General features: G+C 38.0%; 7 protein-coding genes across 7 annotated transcripts; 3 read left to right on the top strand and 4 right to left on the bottom strand.

Moving 5' to 3' along the window:
• Positions 1 to 1260: 1260 nt before the first annotated feature.
• EV154DRAFT_269812 (mitochondrial genome maintenance protein) lies at positions 1261 to 2973 on the bottom strand. The gene is made up of 6 exons (XM_051594697.1): positions 2948 to 2973; positions 2428 to 2879; positions 1994 to 2354; positions 1656 to 1932; positions 1481 to 1593; positions 1261 to 1413 (listed from the first exon to the last, which is right to left on the bottom strand). Exons 2-6 carry the CDS (start codon positions 2473 to 2475, stop codon positions 1391 to 1393), a joined length of 822 nt encoding a protein of 273 aa, XP_051456212.1. The 5' UTR covers positions 2476 to 2879; positions 2948 to 2973; the 3' UTR covers positions 1261 to 1390.
• A 1196-nt stretch (positions 2974 to 4169) lies between these two features.
• On the top strand, positions 4170 to 4932 carry EV154DRAFT_603758 (translation protein SH3-like domain-containing protein; the record flags this gene model as incomplete). Its single annotated transcript, XM_051607366.1, has 3 exons — positions 4170 to 4206; positions 4388 to 4764; positions 4828 to 4932. The coding sequence occupies 3 exons, from the start codon at positions 4170 to 4172 to the stop codon at positions 4828 to 4830; spliced, it is 417 nt and encodes a 138-aa protein (XP_051456211.1). The 3' UTR covers positions 4831 to 4932.
• Positions 4933 to 6510: 1578 nt separating this feature from the next.
• Positions 6511 to 9008, top strand: EV154DRAFT_466728 (uncharacterized protein). The gene is made up of 3 exons (XM_051597744.1): positions 6511 to 6670; positions 6787 to 7487; positions 7563 to 9008. The coding sequence occupies exons 1-3, from the start codon at positions 6604 to 6606 to the stop codon at positions 8847 to 8849; spliced, it is 2055 nt and encodes a 684-aa protein (XP_051456210.1). The 5' UTR covers positions 6511 to 6603; the 3' UTR covers positions 8850 to 9008.
• An 806-nt stretch (positions 9009 to 9814) lies between these two features.
• EV154DRAFT_513407 (mid region of cactin-domain-containing protein) lies at positions 9815 to 12365 on the bottom strand. The gene is made up of 4 exons (XM_051602027.1): positions 12027 to 12365; positions 11354 to 11969; positions 10581 to 11279; positions 9815 to 10521 (listed from the first exon to the last, which is right to left on the bottom strand). Exons 1-4 carry the CDS (start codon positions 12128 to 12130, stop codon positions 9940 to 9942), a joined length of 2001 nt encoding a protein of 666 aa, XP_051456209.1. The 5' UTR covers positions 12131 to 12365; the 3' UTR covers positions 9815 to 9939.
• A 1233-nt stretch (positions 12366 to 13598) lies between these two features.
• Positions 13599 to 14555, top strand: EV154DRAFT_423198 (uncharacterized protein; the record flags this gene model as incomplete). Its single annotated transcript, XM_051596126.1, has 1 exon — positions 13599 to 14555. One exon carries the CDS (start codon positions 13599 to 13601, stop codon positions 14553 to 14555), a length of 957 nt encoding a protein of 318 aa, XP_051456208.1.
• On the bottom strand, positions 14537 to 16495 carry EV154DRAFT_513395 (P-loop containing nucleoside triphosphate hydrolase protein). Its single transcript, XM_051602026.1, has one exon. It carries the CDS (start codon positions 16401 to 16403, stop codon positions 14625 to 14627), a length of 1779 nt encoding a protein of 592 aa, XP_051456207.1. The 5' UTR covers positions 16404 to 16495; the 3' UTR covers positions 14537 to 14624.
• On the bottom strand, positions 16333 to 19485 carry EV154DRAFT_269738 (uncharacterized protein). Its single transcript, XM_051594696.1, has 6 exons — positions 18966 to 19485; positions 18810 to 18902; positions 18538 to 18741; positions 18341 to 18482; positions 17397 to 18277; positions 16333 to 17317 (listed from the first exon to the last, which is right to left on the bottom strand). The coding sequence occupies exons 1-6, from the start codon at positions 19360 to 19362 to the stop codon at positions 16536 to 16538; spliced, it is 2499 nt and encodes an 832-aa protein (XP_051456206.1). The 5' UTR covers positions 19363 to 19485; the 3' UTR covers positions 16333 to 16535.
• Positions 19486 to 19499: the final 14 nt, after the last annotated feature.

Here is a 19499-nt window from a genome sequence, read left to right as displayed (position 1 = left end):
TCTTAATTATACCACTCTATTTAGTACAATCTGGTCATACTACACCTTCCGTCATGGGTGCTACAAGAAGATCTACTACATCAAGCCTAATTTTATTTTACGCGACCATCCATATACAAAGTAAGCCCCACCCAAATACAAATGCAGCCCGAATTTATCTGCAGTTATTATCGGGATTTATTCCTTTTCTCTTCTACGTTTCAATGCTGGTTTTTTCATCAATATTCGATTTTCCTATGGATGATCTACAATTTAAATGCCTTGCATAAGAATACGCCCGACTGAAATTCTGAGAATTGGATTGTCGTTTGTTGATATTGCGTAGAATGTTTTTATAATTTAATGCAGTCCTCAATGGTATCGTTACTTATGTATACCTGTAAGTCTCGGAACCACCATGGGAATGGTTATAACTGTAAGCCTCAGTTTGCTTTGAGATTTAGGCGAAACTGAGCAGTGGTTTAAAAAATAATAGAGATAAAATTTACAATTACGTGCTCTTCTCTTTTTTATTGTTTTTCAAATTCGTTAATCATGATGTCGACATTCCTTTTTGTTAATGGAAAAAAAACAATAAACTTTTAACCTTAATTTATAGACAACCGTGACGTGGATTCCATGGTAACACAGAAAGTATGAAAGGATATGCAGATCACATTTACCAATAAAACAACGGGACCTGATAGCTCAACTTTCTTGTTCCAAACTTGTTTTCTAATAGCTACTAAAAAAACAGGATTAAGGAGAATAGACAATTGAATTAAGGGTAATAAAAAATAGAAGGTAATACACTCGAGACCATCGGAAACATTTGACCAAAGCTTATTACGGATAGCAAATAACACGCGCTCCTAAGGGAAAATAATAATACGCCGCATGCATATTTCATGAGGTCAAGTGTCATCAAAATAATTCATTAAAAAAGGGTTGTTTATGCTTAAGAGTAACGTGATTTGCGCAAAAAAAAAAAAGGGTGTGTGATCTAGCTATAAATTGACATGTGATGAAGAAAAAAAAAGAACGAATTTTATTTTCATATATAGGTATATATATATATATATATATTCAATGGTGTGAGAGAGGATATGTAGAGGTGGTATATATACAGGGATTACAGGTGATCTTTTCATGTTAAAACCGATGGATGAGGTGCATAATAGATGGCCTGTTGTTTTTCCTGTCGGTCTTCTTCTTCCTGAATAATGGTTTTAACAAACTTTAGAAATACGAGGAACAAGAGAATTGAATGAAGCACCATTTATTAGAATATAAAAAAAAAGATAATGTGAGAAAGAGAAAGTGGAAGAAAAAAAAAATAGATCCTTATTTATACTACAATTGGACTGATTGGACCAAAACACTTTATTGACTTTACGCAAAAAAAGGCTATTTAATTTTCTTTATAAGGATACTCTATATTTACAAAGAGGGGGTCATTATTCTTTGCTATTTATTTATAGGCATTGTTATTTTGACTTACCCAAGACATCATCCTTCTTTCTCCATAATCTCTTCTTCTTTTTGGTTGTAACATGTTCAGCCCACACCTCCACACCATACTTCTTTTTGAATTTACGTATAAATACAGGATCCCTTTTTTATCATAAAAATGCATTAATAAGATTAAAAAACCAAAATAAGTAATGTAATCTTACCATAACTCTGATGCAATACCCAAATCCTTACAACAACGCATCAACGCATTACTTTTACAACCTTCAGATGCTGTGGGTAAACCAGAGATATCAAAGAAATCTTGCTCGCCTCTCGCCTGTGATACAAATCTTCCGCTGCAGATTAATGCATACTCACGTGAAATGTTCTTGGGTGAAATTGTGTGCTCTCCACGCGGTGCTAGTCCCCATCCACCCGGTCCAAAAGCTCGATTTAATATACGTCTGTATTTGATCTCTGGTAAATATATCAACCCATCTATTTTTCTGTGTCAGTTATTCTATATCCCTGTTTATCTCCTTTTATGATAATATTATACCAGGCTTAATCTCAATATCATCAGCATTAATAGGTTCAAGCAAGATATCTGCCACTTCTCGAGGAAATTTCTCAGTTGAAAGACCAAAGAAAGAAGACGACCAATTGTGTCCTACTTCTTGTGGTTCTTCAGAAGGTGTGTCAAATTCTTTGGTGGTAGGAAAATGCTGTTGAGCTGCACTGACAATTTCTTTCATGACTGGTTTTTCTGCAATAGCCTCTCTGACAACAGGTTCGACATCCCTTAATACAGGTTTTTCTGCTTCTTTAGTCACTTTTACTTTGGATATGTTGTTGCTGTAAGGTGTCACCGTTTCTTTTTTAGCGATCTTTACAAATCGAGTAGTGGACACTGCACGAGTCTAGTTTCATTGACAGGTCGATTAATTTCACTCCTTTGCATAAGCTTCTCTTTGCAATTGCTTTGGTACTTACCCACTGTGGAACCGTCGCAATTCTTTTCAAACCTCCAAATGCTTGCATTTATTGTTATTACTCGAGACAAAAGAAAAAATGTAAGGAGGGTGCCTTTTTTTTTGACTACGCGACTGGGCTGCATGGAAGGAGGAAAACCTGTCACAGTTACACTCCGATTTTAACTGACAGGCTCATAAATCATAAATGTACACCTTCAACAAGACTAAGTTCGCGTTAGTACATGGACAAAGCGTGTTATCATCACCTTGAATAGTAGTCATTTATAGCATAAATAGAATTTACATCCCATTTTTAGAAGTTTGCTGCAGTAAATATAATGAATTTGGGTGCGAATATGCCATGTATACTTTTGTAACATTCGTAGATATAGATCATTGATCGGTTTTATTAAAGTAGTTTTGTGATTCTTTTTACCTTTTCTCTTCTTCTTTAATGCTTATCAGTTTCTTCTGTCAGAAAGATACGTACATTTAATAGATGCTTCTAACTAAAGTTCGATAGAATTTAAGAAACATACTGTCATGAACATTAAAGGAGTTGTGGTCATATATCTTGAGTCTTTCATCATCATAATTGAAAAAGCAATATATATTCGTCCTTCTCTAATAAAATTGTGCGATAAAAACGTTTCTTTTGCTGCTCTTTTCAAATAACTAAATTTTAACAACGTAGGTACAACTCATATGTAAGACATGATCATTTATATTTTATGCACGTATAATCAAATTATACAGTGGGCGTTTTAGAGTTTATCAACGCAGCACACAAATAGTCATTTATAATATCGTGCCACAATCAGTAAGATGTATCCCATACACGACATGCTTTCACAATTATGAAGTCGAGTTTATCTATGGCTTGATGTTCGTTGCCATCGCTTATTGTTTCCGCAGAGACTACACAAATTCTGTGTTTCTATTTGTGATTTTTTTTTAAAAAAAGACTTTATATATCTTTTGTTGGTTCAGAGAATCGACTTGCCTCATAATCATTAAAAAAGTATATTTACAGTACAATCCCTCATTTTTGAAAGATGGTAGACTTCTTCGATTTTAATAAACCTTCACCCAAATATTTTTCGACGATATCAAGAAAATTAGATGCCGGAGAAATTTTGTTCATTAATAGAATAGTTGTAAACAATAGCCCTAGTCAACAAAAGTATATAATGAGGTGGTGAAGGGCAATGAGAACTCCGATAGGGCGATCATACCCCATTGACATTCCAGTAATAGAAACTTCTACCAAGTTTCCCTGTGACTCCAACCCTGACTGCAATTATTTTGCTATTCTTACAAAATTACAATTACCCGCTTTGACTAGTCATTATATCTTGTTGTAAAAATAAATGTATATCTGCAGCTGATTTGAAACCTGAAAGGCATGTTGTCGGGTGAAATAATTGACTTGAAAAAAAGATTTTAGCAGCAAAATGATCATGTTCGGGCCGGACATTGGAGCTGCCTAATTTTTTTTTTCTGAATGGGCGGGTCCAAATTCTATCAAAAGAACAGATGAAGCAGGCAACACGTTGAAACTTCCTCTTTTTCATCATATAGACAGGATGAAGTTCTCTGCTGGTAAATATTTTATAAAAAAATAGCAGATAGAATGGAGAAATGAATACAATGAATTGGATGGATGAACGACTATTATGGATGTTTCTTTTCAACAGCCTTTTCAAAAAAAAGAGACCGAGAAACATGCAATTACTTTCTGAAGGACAACATTGATTTCTAATGCCACCTATTCAACTGAACGGCAACTATTTTTTCTGTAAGGGGTTGGGAGGAGAAGGGTAGTGCCAACATACGCCAGCTCCAGTTTTTTAAAAAGAAAAGCCAACCAATTTGCCAATTCTACGGGCAACGACGATCATTTATTCATTTCTCTTGACTTGCGGCATTTCTGTGTGTTCTGAATATGCATGTACTTACCAATATATTCTGTTAAATAGACGTTAGTTCTTCTCGCCGTAAGAGCAGAAAGGCTCATTTCTCCGCCACCTCCGATGTTCGTCGTAAGATCATGAGTGCTCCTTTGTCCAAGGAACTCCGTGAGAAGCACAGCGTTCGTTCTATCCCTGTTCGCAAGGATGACGAAGTTATGGTTGTCCGTGGTACCTACAAGGGTCGCGAAGGTAAGATCGTCCAAGTCTACCGTAAGAAGTGGGTTATCCACATTGACCGTGTCTCTCGCGAGAAGGTTAACGGTGCCACTGCCCCCATTGGTATCTCTCCCTCCAAGGTCGTTATCACCAACCTCAAGTTAGACAAGAGCCGTGTTGCTATTCTCGAACGTAAGGGTGCTGGTAAGAAGGATGCCATGAAGCAAGTAAGTTTTCTGTTATAATGTTTCTGTTTGCTATCAAACATACTAAACGTTTTTTCTTTATAGTAAATTTGTTTAATCCAAATTTAAAAAAATCATTGGAATTGAAAAAGTTTTTTTATTCGAACCTATGAATAATCTAATAAATATCCTTCCTTTTCTAAACTCTCATTTATATATTTTTCACTTGTTTTTGTTTCATGAGGCTGGCCTAAATAACAGCGTGTCGTTCTGTAAAATAAAATATAAAAATTATTCAAGATTTTGTGATGGAAAATAATTAGGAAAGGACGCTTGGGTGAGACTATTTTACGCAGGGAGTGGAATCTTTTTTTGAGCTTAGAGAGTAAGATTATGAACGGTGGCACGATTCATGAAAAACCCAAGTAAAACAGCGCTATAACCACTTAGTAGTTGGAACACATCGATAGCTACACAATAATCCATTGCCTTTAGCTGTAATGACATGACCGTTAGAAAAAAGATGAGGCTTATAAATAACGTAACAAATACAAAGGTTGGGTAGTGCGCATACTTCTTAAAAGAAGCAATAGTCAAAGAACTCGGCTCTATGTCTTGTATTGTTGAAAATAGATACAAAGCAAGTACGGCGACGTTCCAGATACTTTGCGGAAGCACGCATTTGAAGCAACTTTCACTTATGACACCAAGCTTTAACACAGGGTTACCACCGCGGGGGCCACTAGAGCGCTACCGCTTTGGAGTCCTTTTACCGTTGCTTACTTGCCAGTAGGGTTACGCTACGAAAAACCGTAATTTTGTATTCAGACAAAAGGATGGCGAAATGACTATAATTAAGTCAAACTACGAGAGCTTCTTTGCTTTTCTTGACTTGCTCCCTTTACGAAATTTCTTTATATTAGTCGTCATAAAGCTGCATAGTATTGATACTAACCGAAATTCAGTTTATAAAATTTTATCAAAAATATTGACCTGTCCAATTGATTTTTAAAAAGCGACCAAGTTTCCCAAAAAAAAAAAAAAAGTGACCAATTGACGGCGGAACGACAAGTACTTTGTTGCATAGCGCCTGTTTATTACCATTATGGTGAAGACTCGATTCGCATAAAACTATCGAACAGAGTTGCATGTAAAGTATTTGTTCACGTCTTTTCCGATTTAAGGCATGTATTTGTATTTTCTAATGTTTTATCTGAGGTGTCCTAACCAGAAGGCCCTTTCTCCTTGCAGACATACTACAACACGAAGCTACTTTAAGCATACAGAACTATGGGATTTGTGCCATGTAAATTATTATAGCAACCCAAATTTGTGTTTAACATTAATAATTAGACCAGGTAGAAAGGGCGGCGCTGTAAATATGCCAAAGGTTTCTCCGAATGATAATTGGTTTTTCCATTGTTGCTTAGAGCGTTAATTTCTTTGTTTTTCTTATAGATTGACGTCGATATGTGCCTTTTTTTTATGTGTAACTGGCACACACATGAGTGAATAATGTAAATGAACACCAATAAAACCAAAAAGTAGACCCTGGGGTTTGAAAAGTAAAAAAAAAAAAAAGAAAAAAAAAATGATTTAGAAAAATGCTATCATGTCTTGTATTCAAAAGAAGACGGTGAGAACATCAAGGGGGGGAATTGGAGAAGGGTTGACCTTTGGGTAGATTCCATGTGACAAAGGCTTTTCATTCGCACGCATTCAAACGGCGGCCTATAAATGTTTATTCTGCTGACTTATCATTTTTTTTTCAGTTACACCTTATTTATTCTTTTCCGTTTGAGTAAATTTTCTTTTTTCTTTTTTTCTCCTAATTCTTTTTTTATTGATTCTTCCCCACATTTTCAGAGATAAAAGATAAAAATGGCCAAATTCACCTTAGAGAAGCAAACTTATGAAGTTCCTGGTACCAGAACTCCTGGTCAAACAGGTAAAGTAATTCGCTTGCAGAGCATAAAAAACATGGGGGATTTTCTCTTTGTCAGCTTATATCTACGTCAAAAAAAAAAAGAAGTGTTACAGCATATATTTAACATAGCATACTAGGTATTTTGCGTAATGCCCAACATACAACTATCGAGACCTCTTTCTCCCCCAAGGTTAAATCCATGATTGATCTCTTCAACTATGGTATGAACATCTCTAAGGATCGCCCTTGTATGGGTGTCCGTTCAGTTAAAAATGCTGAAACTGGCGAACGCGGTCCTTATGTTTGGCAAACCTACCGTCAAGTTCATCATCGTATTACCAACTTTGGTTCCGGTCTTTTGAACCATATCAACCACACCATGAACGACACTCGTACTCAAAAAATTCCTATTGGTATTTGGTCCATTAATCGTCCTGAATGGGCTATTGCTGATTTAGCTTGTGCTGCCTACAACAACTACACTGTTGCTCTTTATGATACTTTGGGCCCTGATACCGTCGAATTCGTCATTAATCACGCCGAGCTTGAAACTGTTGTTTGTTCTGGCGATCATATTGCCGATCTCTTGAAATTGAGACACAAGTTACCCAATCTCAAGACAATCATCTCCATGGACTCCATTGAAGAAGTTTCTCGTCCTGGTGTTGCTTCCAAGAGTGATATCATTAAGGCTTGGGCTGCTGAGAAGGATATTATCTTGATTGATTTCAACACAATTGAAGAATTGGGTAAGAAGAACAGACGTACTGTTAACTACCCTCAACCTTCCGATTTGGCCTGTATCATGTACACAAGTGGTACCACTGGTATGCCCAAGGTAAAGTGTTGAAAAACAAGAGAGAGAGGGCGCATCATACGCATTTTGGCATGTGAAAATTAACTTTTTTTTTAGGGTGCTATTTTAACCCACGGTAACTTTGTGTCTGCAGTCTCTGCTAGTTTCAGAAACTTGGGTGGTAACCACAATGATTCTGCCATCTCTTATTTACCTCTTGCTCATATCTTTGGTCGTGTTTGTGATATGTTATGTCTTGGTCTTGGTGCCCGTTTAGGTTATTTCGCTGGTGATATGAATACTTTGGTTGAAGATATCCAAGAGATGAAGCCCTCCATCTTTGCTACCGTTCCTCGTTTGTTGAACCGTGTTTATGGTAAGATTGTTGCCTCTACCATCAATGCCCCTGGTGCCACTGGTGCTTTGGCTCGTCGTGGTATTGCCACTAAGTTGGCTAACCTTGAGGCCGGTAATGGTGTCACCCATGCTTTCTGGGATCGTTTGATTTTCAATAAGGTGAAGCAAGCCCTTGGTGGTAACGTTCGTGTTATGGTCACTGGTTCTGCTCCCATCGGTAAGGATATTATGCAATTCCTCCGTGTTGCTCTCTGTTGTGATATTCGTGAAGGTTATGGTGCTACCGAAACTTGTGCTGCCTCTACTATTCATTATCCTAACGAGTACAAGGCTGGTCATATTGGTGGTCCCTTCACCTGTAACGAAATCAAGTTAGTTGATATCCCCGAGATGAACTACCTCTCTACTGATCCTTACCCTCGTGGTGAGATCTGTATCCGTGGTCCTAACGTCTTCCAAGGTTATTATAAGGATGAGGAAAAGACCAGAGAAGCTATTGATGAGGATAAGTGGTTCCATACCGGTGATGTTGGTATGATCAACGAGCGTGGTGCTATTGTCATTATCGATCGTAAGAAGAATATTTTCAAGTTATCCCAAGGTGAATACATTGCTCCCGAGAAGATTGAGAATGTTTACGCCAAGGAGTCTGTTATTGGTCAAATCTACTTGCATGGTGACTCTCTTCAAAGTTGTCTTGTCGCTATTGTTGTTCCTGATCAAGAAACTTTGGAAGCTGCTGTCGCTGCCAAGTTACCTCATATCCATGCCAAGAAGTTGAGTTTCGCTGAGCTCTGTAAAGAACCTGAAGTTACTGCTCTTGTTCTTGCCGCTATTACCAAGGTTGGTAAGCAATCTGGATTGAACGGTTTCGAACAAGCCAAGGCCATCTATTTGGAATCCGAGCCTTTTGCTGTCGAGAATGATCTTTTGACTCCTACTTTCAAGGTGAAGCGTCCTCAAGCTAAAAAGCATTATGAAGCTGTCATTGCTCAACTTTATGACTCTGTAAATAGCCAGGTTGACCCTGCTAAGGCCAAACTCTAAAGAAGAAGAGAGAAAAAAAAATATTAACATTGTAAAGTTCCCTTTTTGTATTTATTAAAAATATAATTTTATTCCCAAATTGATATATAATTGTTAGTTGGTGTATTGTGATAGATGTGAACTTTTTTCATAGATACTCAAATAAAAAAAAAAAAAAAACTGGTCTAATTCTTAAGATACGTATTCAGAAATTCGGCTCTTTTTATACAATGACAGTAAGTTAAGTGGATCTTAATCTAGTTAGATATCAGAGTGGCATTGTAAAGCATTTGCACCTGCGAGCCCTAATAAATTTTCCTGTCCAACTTAAATCGAAAAAATAAATGGTTGCTCAAAATCCTCTGATTAAATTGTTAATCAAATGGTTCTCCAGTCATGAAAATAATAAGCGTTTGCCAAATTGAGGAATGTTGTAGAGACTGAGTTTGAGTGCATTAGCTCATAACACACAAGGTGCTGGTACTGTGAAAACCAAAATAATAAAGCTGTTACGTTTACAAGCGATTAGATAACTGTAAAAAACATATACATCCAAAAAACTTAAATGCTGCCGCTCACCAAAATATCAGAGTGTAAAATATGATATCATCTACTTTCTCTGATACCTGCTGCTATCACACTGAGTGGAAAGGTTGGAGAACACCTTTTTTTAATCCAGTTTTTTATAAAATGGACGAGGTCCGATGGCAAATCTCCACCCAATGCTGTGACTCAGGGCTTAAACTTAATTTTTTTGCAAAATACCTGATGGTCCTCATCTATCTTTTAAAAATTAGGATTGGGGATGCTTTTTTTGTTTCTCTCTTTTCCATTTTTCTGTTAGTAATTCACAGGTTTTTTTTAATATTATTAACCATCCATTCATATTTAAACACAGTACTAATTATAAAAGAAGACACCAACTACGGTTGGTGTTTTCAAGAACTGTAGGAGATAATTATCAATAAATGTTGGTGTTATCAAGTAAAATTATTGCGGAGGCCACTCCCTTTTTAATACACTGTTTAATATTACATGATGTGGTACTCAGTCAAGCGTATCCAATATATGATTTGAAAAAGAAAAAGTTTTTGCTTTGTTTATTGTGTGATTACTTTCTGTAAAATTGTCTCTTAAAGTGGAACCAGAGACTCAGAACACCTCTGTCAAAACTACATTTGAAGCCCTTTTTATGAGAGTATTCCCACTCACGATTAACAATACGGAAAGCAATATCTTCGTAAGGTGGACCTGCGTGGAATCGAATGAGAACAGTGTCGGGGGAATCAGGATCTTTGTCGATATAGTATGTAGGTGCAACAGATTTGTCAATGAGATCTGGATAAAAGATGTTAAATTTATAGCCTTGAACGACCTTTGGTGGAGGATTATCGAGATCATAATGGGTCTGGTTATATTTGTTCCATTCATAACCCGTATGAACACGGTTGAAATATCTGGGTTTACGTGGACGGTATTTATCTTGCCAGTTATAGGTTTGTGTTGCAAGTTCTGCTTCAATATTGAATAAATCTTCATCTTCGTCAACACCCTTGGCAGCTTCTTGTTCGAATAAGACGGAAGAGGCAATCGATTCATCCTTAACACGAACCTTTTCAACAACAACTTCGGCTTCTGGTTGAGCTTTTTTGGGAATAATGATACTGTTCAACACACGACGACGTTGTTCCATCTACGTTAATGTATAATGTCAGTATGCACTCACTAGTTTTGAATTATGTTATCACTTACCAATTCCTTTAAATCTGCGACAGGGTCAACAATCTCCAGTTCACGATCATCTCTGTTCAAACTAGTCATAGGCTCAGGACTCATAGCACGGCTATATTCTTCCAGTAGTAAACCACCTGCCTTCTTCTTTACAACATTCTTATCCTTGATAAATGATTGATCTTGTGCTTCTGTCAATTCCTCATCCACAGGCTCGGACTCCATACCTTCCCCAGCTCCAACACCTTGACCATGAACCTCTGTCTCCTGCATAGATAATACACGTTCAAGCTCTTCCTGTACTTTAAGTGCTTCTTCGCGTTGTCTATCTCTTAATTGTTGTAATCTTGTGGCTAAAATTTCTTGGTGCATATCATTTAATTTAGCTTTTGCTTTGTAGACGACCAATTCTTTTAAAAGATTCTCCCAATATTCCACATCCACTGGCTCGTTTGAGTGTAATTTACGCATGATTTGATCCTGAAGCACTGATAATTGTGACACTGTTTTTCCGGATAAAATACGGTGAATGTCTTGATTGACAGTGATGGCAAATTTACCAGCTTGTATACGTTCATCATTTTCCTTCATTTTGGCAAGCGCATCTTCAGCGACAACAATCATGGCACGCCAAAATTCGAGTGTCTTGGGATTCTTTTCGAGCGCGAGATGCATTTGAATATCTTTGTGTAGCTCGTCGGTGTCAGCCAATGACAAATTCTAATAATTTTTGAATGCGCATCCGTTAGTTTTTTATTTGCCCCAAGTACACACTCCATTATAAGTGAACTTACGTCAAAAATGGTATAAGGTTCGTCTAAATCTATTTCCAAATCAACATCCTCTTCCACTTTATCTGGCTCATTTGCGAGACGTAAATTCATTGCTAAAATATCGATTGGCTTTGCACGACCGTCACGGATACGAATAGCAGCTCTTGTTTTTGCTTGTTCCAAATGAAATTCCTCTTCTTTTGCCTCCCAATCACCCATTTGAGCTAATTCAGCATCTCTTTGTACACGAGCCTGTTCTTCCTCACGTTCTTCAATTTCACGCTCGCGCTCAGCTCTTCTTTTATTTAACTTTGCTAATTCTTCATCGGCTTCCTTCTTTCGGTCGCGTTCACGTCTATTCAAGTCTGATTCGGAGTAACCAAGTGTCTTTTTATCTCTTTGCTTCTTTTTACCCCAGACAAACTTGGATTCCAGATTGACATCGTTGAAAGGGTTGTTTACGTTGGAATAACCCAAGGCTTCGACAGCAGAGGCTGCTCGTTTCTTTTCTTCAGCTTCATCGTCTTCTCCTTCGCTATATCTACTTTTGTATTTCTTTTCCTTCTTATGCTTCTTTTCTTTCTTGTGCTTATGACGGCTAGATCTATCTTCGGGTGAGGCGGAGCGATCACGATGTCTATACAAACTAACGTTAATGTTTCTCTCTTTTTATTTCTTTAGAATCTTTGCGCACCTTTTCTTTCTATCACTTCTGTCTTCACTACGAGAGCGATGTCTATGGCTTCTGTCTGAAGATCGGTGTCTACTACGTCTTTCGGGTGAGCGAGAACGAGCCATGGGAGAGGGCAATTTTAAATACTAAAAATGAGTAAAAAGCAAAAAGCAAAAACCAAAGAAAACCAAAGAGCATCCGGCTCTTGAACACCGGTCACATTTTTTATAAATAACAGAAAAAAAAAGAACCAACGTAAACTCATATGCAAAAAGACAGTAGCTCGACAGCGCAACTCACTCAACCCTACAAAGATTTTCGTGTTCACAGTGAAGTGAAACTTTACTGCCGACTTGTTTAATCTAAGCATTTGTTAAAATAAAGCTTTATTGATTTTGTTAAAAAAAGAAGACAAGAGTGCATGTGGAACGACACTCGTATTTAAGAATACCGGAGCATTTAGCCTCAAAGCCCTTACCAAAACTTTTATGTGTTGATGAGTGGTATCTAAAAGCAGAGGGCTGAACTTTGGACACGCGATTTATTGTCTGTCAACTTTGGAATGGGATATTGGAAATAAGAGGAATATTGGAAGACTGATTTTAGTTTCAGACGAATTGTTTAAAGTAGCTGCTTGCTTGATTTGAGCTTCTGTCAAAGTAGAATGTTGCCGTTTGAAGTTATATATGAAGGAAGCAGATTGCTCAATGCTGCGAAATAATTGGTTTGAAACGATTAGAAGAGCTTGTTCGATTTAGGTGAGGTATCAAATGATATACGTTCACTTCCTGATGATTCTTAGTAAGAAACCGGCTACTGTCATCATGACTGTACTTGCTTCTAACCTCAGATACTGAGGCCAACCTACAACAAACAAGCTTAGAGCCCGCTATACGGAAACAACTGAATCAAACATAAAAATAGCACTAGTTTTGCTGGAATAGATCAGAACAATACATATTTGTAAAGACCAATCAATTGACCGTTGTGCTAAAGTGACGTTGAATGATATAACCCCTTTGGTTACGTTGTCATCAACTTGGCGCTACTGTAGCTGTTTTCTAGGGTATGTAATCTTGAATATATCTACAGTGATGTGTATAGTTTTGAAGAGAGCACTGTTGTCTTTATAGTTTGGTAGCATGACAGGATAAAATAAGGAATTATGTTTAGCTTTTATGACACCCCACCCGCTTGGGTTTTTACATTTTTTGTCAAAAAACAATCAATTTGATTGGCTATCGTTTATTTAAAATTGACAGCAATATTGTCCAAAAAAATACGGAACGCGAGACACACTTTTTATTCTCCTTTTCCTTTTTCAACATTGTAAGACATGGTAGCCACACGCAAAAGAAAACCAGGTAGGCGATAGTCTTTTTTTTTTTAGAAAAGTAAAAAGAAAAAAAAAAGGTGCTAAAGTAAACATTGTCAGTGTCTTATAATGACAGCGACACTGATTTCGAAAGCGATCAAGGAATGCGTAGTAAACCAACCGCTAGCACCAAAGAGACTCCTTCCAAAAAAACTCCTCCCAAAAAGACTCCTGCCAAAAAGACTCCTGCCAAAAAGACTCCTGCCAAAAAGAAGAAAATGACAGCCAAAGAACCTTTACCAGAGTCAGACGATGATGATTTCGAAAAGGTGAGCAAAGATAAAAGTAGCGACAAAGCTCCGGCTGTCAAAAGGGGCAAGAAAGCAAAGCGAGAAGAGACACCTGAAACCAAAGAAAAGACACCAGAAAGTAAAGAAACGACACCAGAAAGTAGAGAGACGACACCAGAAAGCGAAGAAGATGAGGTGTATGGTGCATCTGCTACTTTGAAATCTAGCTTGGTGATTCCCCATCCAAAGGGAAGTCCCTTTCCTGATGCTATTTCACCCTCGACGTTGGAATTTATGGCAGGATTGGCAGTGAACAATGATCGAGATTATATGCGATTGCATGCTAAAGAATGGATTGATGTCAAAAAGGACTTTATTGATTTTTGTGGATTGATTATGACAGAATTGAACCAAGCAGATCCGAGTGTGTTGGTAGAAGATGCCAAAAATGCTATGTACAGACAGCACCGTGATCTTCGGTTCAGTAACGACAAGAGGCCTTATAAGACCTATCTCTCTGGCTCATTTTCTGCTGAAGGTCGTAAATTTGAACGTGCCGGCTATTTCATCTCGCTCGAACCAGGTAATAAGAGTATGGTAGCTGCAGGTGTGTGGCAGCCTGACAAATATAAACTCCAAAGAATGCGTGATAATATCATTCGACATGGTGATTTATTACGTGAGGCACTTTCAACCGATGCAATCATTGAGGAATTTGATGGAGAATCTGGTGTAGATATTCTGGAAAAAAGTGATATGCTGAAGGTTGCACCCAAAGGCATCGAAAGGGATCATCCTGAAATTGAACTCTTACGGTACAGGAGTTTTGCTGTTAGGAAGAACTTTACTGATGAAGAGGTAGTGAGTGCTGGATTTCTGGATAAAGTGATGGACACGTATGAAGCGTTAATTCCTTTCATTGCTCTCATAAATTCGTGGTTATAAATAGTATTCTTTATTTAAATAAACAGGGAGCTTCAATACACGATCAAAAAAAAAAAAAAAGGGATGTCTTTACTTTCTCTTCTTATCAGCGGCACCAGCGGCAGAAGTTGCTTTTCTCTTTGTAGCGGTAGTGGTAGCAGGCATAAGTTCATCCTCCTCATTTTCAACGAGCACATTTTTGAGACCAGTCAAGAAATCAACCAATTGAGATTCGTCTTCTTCTGTAGCATAAGGACGTTCATCCGCGCCTTGAATTGTACAGGTAAGAGGGTCTGTTTTCACCTCGTCATCATCGGGGCTAGAGCTATCACGATTGGCATCAACAGTCCAACCACCTTCTTCCTCTGCACCGACTTTCCAGATTTGGTAACCATAGCCACAATCTTCTTCCAAGAACTGACGACGTTTTTCAGAGAATTGCACTTCATGTGTATCATTCGTGACCAACGTATAGAATCTGGAGTAGAAACCCTTTTCATTTCTTTTCTTTGCACGAAGAACACGACCCAATCTCTGAGCTTCTTGACGTCTAGAACCGAAATGAGAAGAGACTTGAATTAACACAGTGGCAGCGGGTAAATCAAGAGAAGTATCACCAATACGAGATAAAAACAAGGTGTTCACTTGCTTTGATTTCAATGATCTTCTTTTAGCGATTTCATTCCAGCTTAAATCTTCTTCATTTGTAGATGAAACATCGATTTGGAATCTGGATAATAATTGTCTCGCCTCATCTATTGGGGTACCACCGTAAATGTAAGGACGGTTCACTTTTTCAGCATATAATTTAAGCGCATCGATATGATCACAATAAACAAGAACTTTATCTCCTTTGGCTTCATGATATTGAATCAGACGTTGACAGATTTGCATCTTTTTAGGGTTTAAAATAGCCAATAGTGTCTTTAAATGATGCGCATGACCTAATAGTCCGCCTCCTTGTGTCTGAACTCTTTCGTGTGTAGATTTAACAAGTGCTGTCATATCCGTTTCGACTTGTGTACAAATGACTTTGGCAATATAACCTTTATCCGCCAACTCCTTCCATTTGGCATGGTATAATGTAGGACCGACAAGAGTCTCTAAATCACCAATACGTTCGTCCTCACGCAACATGGTGGCTGTCAAACCTAATCTGACTTTGGCTTTAATTCGGGTGATGGCCTTGGCGAAATTATTGGCAGGCACACAATGCACCTCATCGAGAATGAGTAAACCCCATTCGGTCTTGTCAATAAATGAAGTCATCTTTTTGGAGTCGTTTGTTCTATTTTTACTGTCGACAAGCATGGTATAAGTAGTGAAGAGTACACCGGAAGGACCGTTGAATGGCCATTTTTTGGCACCAGCAAACATGCCGGTCTTGGATGCCATGAGGGTAGTGAATCGAAGAAATTCGCTGGAGAACTGTTCCGCAGCAATAATGGTGGAGCAGACGACCAAAATGGGTTTTTGGATGGCACTGGCAACGAGGATCGATGTGAGTGTTTTACCAGCACCACAAGGTAAGACAATAATACCAGATCTAGCAAAGTGGTTGGTAGAGATTGGATCGGATTTATCAATGATGGCATCGACGGCTTCTTGTTGGTAAGGACGAACTTCGATGCTGGGATTCATGGGTAAATCGAGTTGGTTGCAAATTTGATCGGTATTGAAATGATAGTTGGGTAAGACGGCTTTAGAAGGAGCACGTTTAGGAGCGGCGGGTTTGGTCAAGGGGGTGGCAATATACGTTGCTTTATTTTCGGCACAGCCTTCTTGGTTTTGATCCTTCTTCATTTGGACCATCGTCAAGAGATCCGAAAGTCGCTTTTGTCGTTCATTATCCACAGTAGACAAAACCATTTATGAAATCTGATCTTTTTTTTTTAGATTAGGATCTAGAAAACAAAAGAACTGAATGGAAAGAATTAAAGAAAAAGATTTTCTTTTTGAACTGGTTGGAAGTCGGTCCCTTAAAAAAAAAGAATGTTTATTTTATAAAGTGACATTCATGTAGTTGACCAACGCTAAACCCTGCCCACGAATCAATAAGACTGCATGTCCTGGAAGATTATCACGCAATGTAGTAAACGCAGGAATCTCATGATGGATCCATTCATCATAAAAACAGCCAAGTGTGGCTTTTGGTTCAGGTGCTGTGACAGGATACTCCACACTAAATGTCACCTCTTGCTCATATCGGTCCACATAACTCAATATAGCGGATATATTCTGACTCTTGATCTCCTCATCGTTCACCCAAGCTTGTTGAATTGGCTGGTTTTCAATCGGATCGAAATAAAGGCGACACATCAAACTATTCTTAGATTTATACGTTGCCGTCGACTTGCATTTGAAATCATCGCATATTTTTAATACTTCTGATAATTCCACTTCTCCTAGTGTGGCGTTGCTACCGTATTTTGGCAACAAATCAGTCTGGTAGGTACAACGTGTCAAGAATTTCTTAAAAGGCTCGCATTGCATCGTGCTGTATTCGTGGGCTGGTAAGGCGGCCTTTAAAGTCGATTGAACTCCCGTGGCTGTAAACACCGTTACGGTGGCCAAAGCTTCCCCGGCATTATATACTTGGCTGAAAACAAGTTTGTTGGGTGACCATGTACCGTTAAATGGTTGAAGCGCAGAACAAATCGTAAAAATAAATACAAATGCAACCAAAGCTCCTAATGTTGACTGGCGTTGGTTACCAGCTACGTAAATCCAAGGCAAGAAATGTATTGCGATCAAGATGAGTGGCAGTGCAATCAGAATATACACTTATCCAAAAAAAAAAAAAAAAAAAAAAAAAAAAAAAATCAGTAGCAGCAAGAGAGAAATTTAAAGCCTAATATATACCGGCAATTTCGGGAGTGCCATCCGCTGTTGCGTGACGCATAGCATCCATAACTAACAAGTCAATTTCTAGTAAAAAGACAAAGGGAACCAAGGTTTGTAAAAAGAAAATAAAGGGCGATCGAAACTTTTGCGTAGAAGGTAAAAGATTATGCAACAATACAGATGAGGAATTGAATGCTAAAACATATACTGCAAAGCATAAACCAGCCACACCCTTTGAACCAGCAAAAGAGGAAAACGCCACAAAGATCCACCAAAACGCCATTAAACCATACCATGCAGCATCTGTCGAGACAAGAGTTTGCTTAAGTTTCTTCGGAAGGATTAGTTGAGATAGTTGAAGACCCAAGAAAGCTGTGACAAAACAATAAATAGCTGCGCCATAGACATCGCCGTAAGTCATGGAAGGGTTGATCAAGCTCATACTATATACGGCAATAACAGTAAGTAAGATCATCAGGATCAATGCAGAAAACACGGCTAAAAGTCCTTGAGCAGTAAGTTCAAGTTTTTCGAGCAACACTTCTGAAGTCGTCTTTCCTTGATTCTGGCGCATGGACATGTAGACGGATGTTCCAGGAACGGCTAAGAGAGCCAGCATGTTGATAATTTGAAATGTAGTGAGACTATAAGCAAACATAAAACGACCTAAAATGTCGAAATAGATGAAGGATTCTTGCTCCTTGGGTGTTTCCAACATATCATCACTATTAGCGATACCTTTTACAGCAGCTAAGGCTAACTGACCCATATGTTGAAGAGCTTCAGGTGTTGTGTTTGCCAGATTATCAAGTGGTGTATGGTAATGGGATCGTGGGGCATAGAAAGCAATGTCCAAACCAGGAACACCAGTTTCAGTGAAAATTGAATAATCCGTGTCGCTTGATAAAAAAAAATGATTTAGCAACCCACATAGGTAATCCATCCCACGAAAATAAATTTACCTTTTTAATAGTTGCGCTTTAAACATATCATTGCCAAGTGGAGATGCATGTTTAAAAGCAGCATTTGAATTGGCAAGTTTCTTGACAGCGTTCAAATTGGAACATCTAAACATCAAGGCTCTTCCACCCGCACCCGCACCCTCTTTTGTCCCGAATGTTAGAAATGGTGATTAAAATAGTTCTTTTTTTTTAGTTACCAAGATTAATAAAGAGCTTGACAGATGAATACCAAGGATGTTTGATAAATGATTTGGCACCGATCAAACCACCTTCTTCAAAGTTATTTAACAAAAAGATGATGGTATGACGAGGAGGGTTTTGAATAAAGTAACGTAATAACTCAATTGTGGTGACAACTCCCATTCCATTGTCCGTGACACCATTACTTGTGGGAACACTGTCTAATATACATGACCACATAATACATGAATTTTCTCACAATGAAATAAAAAAGCGAATGCAAACTTACCATAATGGGCATTGATTAATAATGCCTCGTCTCTACCTGATTGACCGTGTAAACGAATCATGACATTACGTGACTCGATAAACCAATGTTCATCTATACCGCCAAAAAAAAAAGTGTTTAGAAAGGGCTATTTTTTGTTAAGGATATCCATCTTACTAGGTGTAAACCAGTCTTGAGCGAAAACGTCTTTAGATGGGTCATTTCCAATCACATCGATTTTTAAACCTCGACTGATAGCATCCTCTTGAAGACTGGTGGCAACAGAAGCGATCCAGTCTCTCATAACACCATTTTCACGTGTATTAGCTGAATGAGGAGCAACGAAATGACTGAGGTATTCATTGTAAGCGTGAATACCAGAAAAGTCGTCAACCACTTTAGCTTGTACATCGGATAAAGGTGTCGGTAAGCATGTTCTGTACCAATGAATCACTAAAGAAAAGAGAAAGAGGAATCCGATCGTGGTGCCATAAACGTGAATTGTTTTTTTTATATTAGGTTTCTGAGGAGATTGTATGAGAGGCGTCCTCTCATTAGCATTGACCAAATGCATGTTGTATAAATAAGAAAAAAAAAAAGAGTTGTCTTTGAATTAAAGAACACAAATAGCAGGAAAATAAGGATTAATATAGAAATAATGGGGTATCACAAAAAGCTATCAACAGGCCATTACTTTTTTTTTTTTTTTTT

This window comes from Mucor mucedo (genome assembly GCF_025094135.1).
Source record: "Mucor mucedo strain NRRL 3635 chromosome Unknown EV154scaffold_64, whole genome shotgun sequence".
Classification (NCBI taxonomy): domain Eukaryota; kingdom Fungi; phylum Mucoromycota; class Mucoromycetes; order Mucorales; family Mucoraceae; genus Mucor; species Mucor mucedo.
This window is presented reverse-complemented; position numbering and strand designations above follow the sequence as displayed.